Below are 8,414 nucleotides of genomic sequence, written 5' to 3'. Positions count from 1 at the left end.
TTTATGAACCTGAAATTTATTTTTTCTTGAAGAGATGTAAATAAATCTAGTATTTGAAAAAGTAATGAGTCTCTTAGATGGAAAGTGGCCATATCTTTCTGAACCAACAACTGGAGAGATCCTTCTTAATTCACTCAGAATCACTACTGACCACAGCCCTACATTCACTTGCAGTTCTTCAGTCTGGGGTATGGCCAGAAGAAATGGGGGTGCTCCCTGCAGACCTGCAGAGTCCACTCACATGAAACATTCCCTTCCCGGATGTTCTAGTTTCAAAGAATGGTGGAAGAGCTGGGAGCAAAAGTAAGAGAAGAGTCCGGTGGGCCTAGGGCTAGGCTCCTGCAATAGATTCTCTTCTGTGAACACAGCAATGGGGTCTGGGTGTCTGCGTCACAGCGAAGCTCACGCTTTAGCTGCTGGAACTTGCACTGTGTCCAGCCATATATGCCACAGTTGAGCAGACCCTGGGATGCTGCTGTGAGAGCCTGCAGGAGATGGAGAATGATGGAACCCAAGCTACAGACATAAAGTCCCAACCCTATAGTGCTGTATTGCCATTTGAGCTACTGAATTATATACAAGCTCATCTAAACTCTTCATGTTATATCTTGCTGTGGACAGCTGATAGCTAGTTACACTGTTTAGTATATAGATGAGGACAATAAAATGGCCTCAACTGCTGACCCAATTCTCATAGAAACTGTTCTAAGAAGTTTTCTTCTGACAATGGAGGAAAGAGGAAAGCATTCCTTTACTGTTCACTACTCACTATGAACAGTTAATTTGTGCCATTTGATTCACTCTGGATGGGAGAGCATCACCACCACCAGTGCCTCACAAGAATATACCCTGGGAGATCTTATTCTATCACCCATAGCTTCAACATAACAAAACTAAGTTGCCCAAAAATACCTGTGCTCCAAACTAGACCCAAAAACACTTAGACTAGCTTGCCTTTGAAGAAATGGTTTTATTCCTTCCAAGTGAGCACAAACATTAGATGTTCTCTTCTGTAATGCACAAATAAATATACTGAAGGAAAATACCGTGTGTCTTTTAAATGGCAGTGCAAGAGAATAGTTCATGGAGGCACAAGACAAGAGACTCTGGCTTTGGAAGGTCTTACCTGGAGCACAGAGAAAGCCATGTGCAATGAGGTATCCTGTGGCTTGACCAGTTTTATGATTAGCAGTGTGACAGCTGCAAATACACAATGTGTGACCTGCTGTTAGCTCTAAGTGCACATGCCTGAGCATTCCATGAACAGAAGCTACAGGTAAATGAAGATCAGCACTGAGATTAATCAGTTATGCAAACCCCTGAGCTTTTGGCTTTGATTTCTGGGTCTTTACTGATTAAAACTTTCAGATTAATGCCAGACAGAATGGTACATGTCTTTAATTCCAGCAATTTGAGGCAGAGGCTGTAGGTGGTCCTCTGTGTGTTTGAGGCCCCGGGGGTAGGGGTGGGGCTACATAATGAGACTCTGTCTCAAAAAATAAAGCAGTAAGTAAATAAATAAAATTTACAAGCTAGACAGGAATATGCAGTCATGATTTGGGTGAGATCATTTTGTTTGGCAAACCCCACAGTCACCACCTCCCAGTTCTTTTTATTAAGATACCAACCTGGGCCCCAACAGCATACAAAGGCCACCGGGAAGAAGCGAACTCGCTGACCCACAATGTAAATCACTGCCCACTGCTCACTCTCCAGAAAACCTGTCGATTTCACAAACTTCTTATACAATGTCTGGGCATGGAGGAGTAAGACCTAAACATGAGTGTAATTGTGAGTAGTCAGCCTATGGCTTAGTTAAAATTTCAGCACTTTAGAAGGCTCACTCTACAAGGAGCTCATCATGTCAGGAAAAACTACTCTCCTTCTTTACCATGAGAGCAGACTTTAGAGAATTATCCAGCGGGAATTTTAATGTAGACAAACAGATACTAACCAAACAGAGTTATGTTCAGTGTGTGAGCATCATCAACCCCCAGCTTTCCCAACCTCAAACAAATCATAATATATATGGGAAGGCATGTGTTTTCTTATGGAGGTGGGAATCAAACCCACAGACTTGTAATAATAGGCAAGTATTGTACTAATGACCTACATTGCCACCCAGGAAGTTAAAGTGAGATCTAACGAACACATCTCTTATTAGAGATTCTTCAAGACCATGTTTGTTTTTTGTTTTGTTTTGTTTTTTGTTGTTGTTTTTTCGAGGCAGGGTTTCTCTGTGGCTTTGGAGACTGTCCTGGAACTAGCTCTTGTAGACCAGGCTGGTCTCGAACTCACAGAGATCCGCCTGCCTCTGCCTCCCGAGTGCTGGGATTAAAGGTGTGCAACACCAAAGTCCGGCCAAGACCATGTTTTATGCTAAGTACCCTGAAGTTCATCAGTACAAAGGCTGAGATTAAATTCTCAACTCCAAGTAAAAAAAGAGTTTTTGAAAATCTTTTCTCAGCCAACCAATGGTGGCATACATTTTTAATCCCAGCAGTTGGAGGCAGAGGAAGGAGGATCTCTGTGAGGTTGAGGCCAGCCTGGTCTACAGAGGCCAGCCAAGGCTGAAGAAATAGTCTCTGGGAAAAAAAAAAAGAACGTGCTTTCATTATCTGAGAAATTAAATCAAAGCACAGGTTCTTTGTTTCAGAGTGTCACTTACGTAAAGGATACATCTGTGTCCTATGATCTACTCTGGGTCCTCATGGGAATCAAAGAAACACATTAATTTTAGAGTGAACATGATTGTCACCTAACTAATACAAGCTTTTTTTGCTGCTCATTGTTTGATTTTGTGAAGTCCAAAAACCAAAGGCAGTAATTACATTGTCAACATCTCCTAGTCACTTTCCTTTTTTTTTCCCCAAGATGGGGTTTCTCTGTGTAACAGTCCTGGCTGTCTGGAACTAGCTCTACAGACCTAGCTGGCCTTGAACTCACAGAGATCCACCTGCCTCTGCCTCCTAAGTTCTGGGAGAAAGGCTCTTATATACAGCCCAGACAGGCTCTATGTAGCTGAGGATGATCCCATTTCAGCTTCACCTGCTCTCTGCATTCTAGCGAAGTGTTCTACCCCACCTAAGCCACATCCTCAGCCATGACCACTTCCCTGGTGCTGGATGTACAGGAAATGTCTCTTGCATGGTTCCAGCCTTGGAATATCACCTATCTCTCCTAGTCCTTCATTTCTGCCATAACAGAGAGGTGATGCCATACCGTGATGATGAGGAGGCTGAAGAAAAAGCTGGTCAGGAAAACAGTGACGCCATAAAAATACAGTGTGCTGCAGACAGATGTGTTGGTGGAAGGCAGGAGTTCAATCATGGCTGAGGGTGGAGAGTGCATTAGGACACACCTGAGGAGAGAACCAATGGGCAGGATGATACGACAAGGACAAGACAGGAGAAACAGAACAAGAACTGAATGTCTTAGTTAGGATCACTATTGCTGTGACCAAACACCATGACCATAAGCAAGCCAGGGAGGAAAGGGTTTATTTGGCTTATTCTTCCACATCTTAGTCCATCACTGAAGGAAGTCAGGGCAGGAACATTGAGGCAGAGGCCATGGAGGGATACTGCTTACTGGAATGCTCCCCATGGTTTGCTTAGCCTGCTTTCCTATAGAACCCAGAACCACCAGGCCAGGGATGGCACCACTCACAGTTGCCTGGTTCCACCAACACCAGTCACTAATGAAGAAAACCCTCTACAGGCTTGCCTGCAGCCCGATCTCCTGAAGGCACTTTCTCAATTAAGGATCCCTCCAATCTGAGGCCTTTAGCTTCTGTCAGGTTGACAGAAAACTATCTGGAACAGTGAGTAACTGTACTTATCATTTTTGGGGCTCTTGCCTATAACTATAGCATCTTATTCCTTCCCACAGATGAAATATCTTGAAGTCACTCAATACTGTCTGTTTCCTTGTGTATCTTCAGCCTGACTACATCATGTTATGTCTAGAACCCATTTCCAAAACAAGCATTTTTTTTTTTTTGAGGCAGGGTCTGATGTCGCCCAGGTTGGCCTCAAACTGATAAGTAATTCAAGATGACCATGAAACTCTAACCTCCTGTCTCCACCTCCTGTGTGCTGAAGTCACAGGTGTGCACCACCACACACACTATCTGCAGTGCTGGGGATCCAAGCCAAGACTGCATAAGCACAGAAAACATTCTACTGCCTGAGCTACAACCATATGTAAAACAAACTGTATGACTAAAGAAGACCCATTGTATGCTAGACATCCATTTTGGTACCCACCAATTGTTTGTTGTTGACTCCAGTTCCTGGAAGGTAAGTTTCCAGTATAAGAAGGAACAAAACTGAAGCCATCTTAAAAAGCATGGTGAAATAAACTTTAAGTTCCTAATGCCTCCTTAGATCTCCCTGATAACTGACAACATTTGCATCTTGGTTGACAAGGTAAGACATGAATGGTAGACAGACATGAATGGGGCAAGCTGCCCTGCCACACTTGAGTGGACAACCAGTGAGGACAAGAGAAGTGTGCCACACAACAATGTCCCTAGGAGCCGGGCGTTGGTGGCACATGCCTTTAATCCCAGCACTCGGGAAGCAGAGGCCGGTGGATCTCTGTTAGTTCGAGGCCAGCCTGGTCTCCAGAGTCAGCGCCAGGATAGGCTCTGAAGCTACACAAAGAAACCCTGTCTCGAAAACAAAACAAAACAAAAAAACAAAAAAGCAACGTCCCTAGAAAAGGCCCTCATCTTTGCATGCTGGTTGGAGGGAAATGTAAGTGTAACTTGGCACAGATATCTGTCGTTTTCTGCTTAAATACTTGCTGAAATGAACATTCAAAGACACAGCTTCCAAGTCTGTACTGCTGGAACTTGCTTTGCATGAGCTCTTGTGTGTTTGGGTTGTTTTGGGTCTTCTTGGACCCTACAACACCAGTACCTCTGACTCAGTAACACTCACCCAAAAATGTACATCCGTGGCTATCTATGTCTAACGGCTTTTGTTTGTTTGTTTTTTGAGACAGGGTTTCTTTGTGACTTTGGAGGCTGTCATGGAACTAGCCTTTGTAGACCAGGCTAGTCTCGAACTCACAGAGATCCCTGTAACTTACTTATGCAGACACCCAAAGACTGTTTTGAGATACTTTAATCACTTAATTTGGTAGAACAGAACAGTTTTATTTGCTTCATAGATACTGAAAGTCTCTGTGTAGTTTTTCCCTTTAATAATCCTTCCACATACTCCTTCTGTAATGGCAATCTCAAATTTGGTTCTGAGATTGCTTATCTTGCCAGCAGTTAAACAGTACATATTTTAATTATAACTGAATTGAATATATGATCTTTTCTCAGTGGTCACAAACACCAAAACAAAACATCTTGGCTAGAAAGTATGTAGAATTTTCCCCCTTTTTACTCTGTTATAGAAAAGAACAAATAAAAACCAGAGTTAGTCCTTCCTTACCTGTGGCTCTGGCTAGAGTTGTGGAAACATCCATTGACATTGCCCAGGCAAAATACAGGTGTCATCAACAGCAGAGGTATCAGGCTGGGAGGAGAAAACTTATTGTGCAATTACCTGGAAATTTTCATGCCTTTTCCCCTTTTGTAAAATAGTCTCCTTTCTCCAACTATATTACCCCACCAACTCCCCACAACTGACATACATGAAGAAAAACATCTTAAATAATATAGCTATCCTTATTTTCTATTTCCTGATGAACTGCATTGTGAAGTGGGTTATTTATTAATTTATTTATTCATTTTTGGTTTTTCAAGACAGGGTTTCTCTGTGTAGCTTTGGAGGCTTGTCCTGGCACTGGCTCTGGAGACCAGGCTGGCCTCGAACTCACAGAGATCCACCTGCCTCTGCCTCCCGAGTGCTGGGATTAAAGGCGTGCGCCACCAAAGCCCAGCTATGAAGTGGGTTTTATATCTAAGTCAATCTCTTAACAGTTTCTTGAGAATCTTCGGAATTATAGTCAGATAAAAATCTGCTGGTCTAGAAAGTGGTGGCCCACGCCTTTAATCCCAGCACATGGGAGGCAGAGGTAGGCAGATCTCTGTGAGTTCTACAGAGTGAATTCCAGGACAGCCAGGACTGTTTCACAGGGAAACCCTCTCTCAAAAACCAAAAGAATGAATGAACAAACGAGAAAAGGGAAGAGAAGAAAAAAAAGAGAAAGGAAGAGAGAAAAAGAAATCTAAAGGATGGCAAGATGGCTAGGGAGTTGGTTCACTCAGTAAAGTATTTGCTATGCAAACATGAGAATCCGAGTTTGATCCCCACTACCCAAGAAAAGTCAGGGCATGGAAGTGCATCTGTACCCCTGGGGCTAGGGATGGTGCAGGAATGGATGGATCCCCAGAGCTCACTGGCTAGCCAAATGGTGAATTCCAAGTTCAATTAGAGATACTATCTCAAAAAATAAGGTGTTGGGTTGGAGAGATGGCTCAGAAGTCAAGAGAACTCACTGGCTGCTCTTCCAGAAGTTCTGAGTTCAATTCCCAGCAACCACAAGGTGGCTCACAACCATCTGTTATGAGATCTGGTGCCCTCTTCTGGCCTGCAGGGATACATGCAGGCAGAACATTGTACACATAATAAATAAATAAATCTTTAAAAAAATAAAGTACAAAGTGACAGAGGAAGATACCTAACACCTGCTTCCATGTGCACATACTCTCTACAGGCACATGTGATTGGCATATGCAAACATACATACAATCTAAGTAGAAGAAAAGAAATGAATCAGACTCTAAGTGAGGTTGGGTATAGTGATGCAGGCTTATAATCTTAGCATACAGGAAGGTGGGGCAGAAGGATCTTGATTTTGAGGCCAGTCTGAGCTACACAACAAGACTGTCTCAAAAAAGCAAAACAAAACAAAACAAAATTTACGTGAAAAAATCTACATAAAAAAAAAACTATGGAGTTGCCAGGCAGTGGTGGTTCACACCCTTAATCCCAGCACTCAGAAGGCAGAGGCAGAAGGATCTCTTTGTGTTTGACAGACGAGCCTGGTCTTACAGATTGAGTTCCACAACAGCCAGGGCTACAGAGAGAAACCCTGTCTCGAAAAACAAACAAAAACAAAAAACCAACCAAATGAATGAAAGAAAGAAAACTATGGAGCAGCCCTGCATGGTCTCCTTCACACTGCAATTGCCAGATTAATTTTTGTCCTTACTTTCCCTGTGTACTCACTCTTTAGACAGACAACTATTTATCTACTTAAATACAGCATTGCTCTAGAAGGGATTTGGGAGAAAGTTGTAAAGACTAAAACCAGTGTGACTACTTTGTCTGAACTCTAGATTCTTTCTGGACTACAATTCTCATGCGATGTTATAAGGTAGACTGAGTTTGAGAGCTGGGATCCAAAGGCAAAGTGTTTGCTGCCTAAGCCTGAGGACTGGAATGGTATACAATAGGATGCCCAGAACCCACATAAGAAGCTGACAGCTCTTGAGGCCAGCCTGTTGTCCAGCACACAGGAGCCAGAAAAATGAACCCACAAGGCAAGGTAGCTGATCCAACTAGCAGGTATGCTGAGCTCTGGCTTCTGTGAGAGACTGCCTTGTTGTGTAAGATAGAGAGTGACAAAGGAAAGGGGCCAACACCAAGCCTTAGCCTTCATATGCATGCACAGAAGCACACACCTGACACATAAACTCCTGAACTCACATGCATGCCAATGCAAAAAAGAGGTTTGTTCAAAGTCACATAGAATTGGTGTTATAGGGCTGTAGCTAAAACCCAGCTCTCTAATACCAAACTGGGGAAAGGAAGAAATGATTATATTTGTTGCTTCCTATCATTTAATGCCCTGAAAAGACAGGGGAGTGACAGTGGAAATGAAGAGTAACAGGTCATTTGTTCCTTTGGTACCTTACTAAGTAGAAAAAAATCTTACCTTGACAAAATGAACACTATGTTACCACTTTGGCAAGTATGATCTATCAACTGTAAAAAGAATAGATGTGAAAAATGTTAGGGCCAATGCCAAACTCACCAATAAACACACACACACACACACACACACACACACACACACACACACACACACACACACACACACTTCCAGCAGCCCCGTTGCTTTGTCAGCCATGGTACTGGAGAGCACAGTTTTAACTATATTACTGTGCCAAAAAGAAACAATAATAATAAAAACAGAAGACTAAAGCTGGGCGTTTGTGGCACACACCTTTAGTCACAGCACTCGGGAGGCAGAGGCAGGAGGATCTCTGTGAGTTCAAGACCAGCCTGGCCTGCAAGAGCTAGTTCCAGGACAGCCTCCAAAGCCACAGAGAAACCCTGTCTTGAAAAAGCAAAGCAAACAAACAAACAAAAACAGAAGACTACAGGAAGTAATTTAATCCAAGGCTTGAGTGCTGAAACAAATTCTTTTAAGAATAAAAGCATATA

The 8,414-nt window shown here is 42.9% G+C and overlaps 1 protein-coding gene across 4 annotated transcripts in view; it reads right to left on the bottom strand.

Annotated features, from left to right (window-relative positions):
• Positions 1-8,414, bottom strand: part of Tmem116 (transmembrane protein 116) — a 44,265-nt gene continuing 35,851 nt past the window's right edge. For 3 of the 4 annotated variants that reach the window (XM_035443290.1, XM_027414096.2, XM_027414098.2), the window contains 6 exons: positions 7,903-7,952; positions 5,451-5,534; positions 3,223-3,361; positions 1,629-1,773; positions 1,127-1,200; positions 1-485 (listed from right to left, as the gene is read on the bottom strand). In XM_035443290.1, coding sequence (XP_035299181.1) covers positions 273-485; positions 1,127-1,200; positions 1,629-1,773; positions 3,223-3,361; positions 5,451-5,534; positions 7,903-7,952 — 705 coding nt within the window. In that variant the 3' untranslated portion in view covers positions 1-272. The remainder of the gene's footprint in view (positions 486-1,126; positions 1,201-1,628; positions 1,774-3,222; positions 3,362-5,450; positions 5,535-7,902; positions 7,953-8,414) is intronic. The other variant, XM_027414099.2, reaches the window with a different exon arrangement.

The sequence above is a fragment of the Cricetulus griseus genome, chromosome 4 (assembly GCF_003668045.3).
Source record: "Cricetulus griseus strain 17A/GY chromosome 4, alternate assembly CriGri-PICRH-1.0, whole genome shotgun sequence".
Lineage (NCBI taxonomy): Eukaryota > Metazoa > Chordata > Mammalia > Rodentia > Cricetidae > Cricetulus > Cricetulus griseus.
This window is presented reverse-complemented; position numbering and strand designations above follow the sequence as displayed.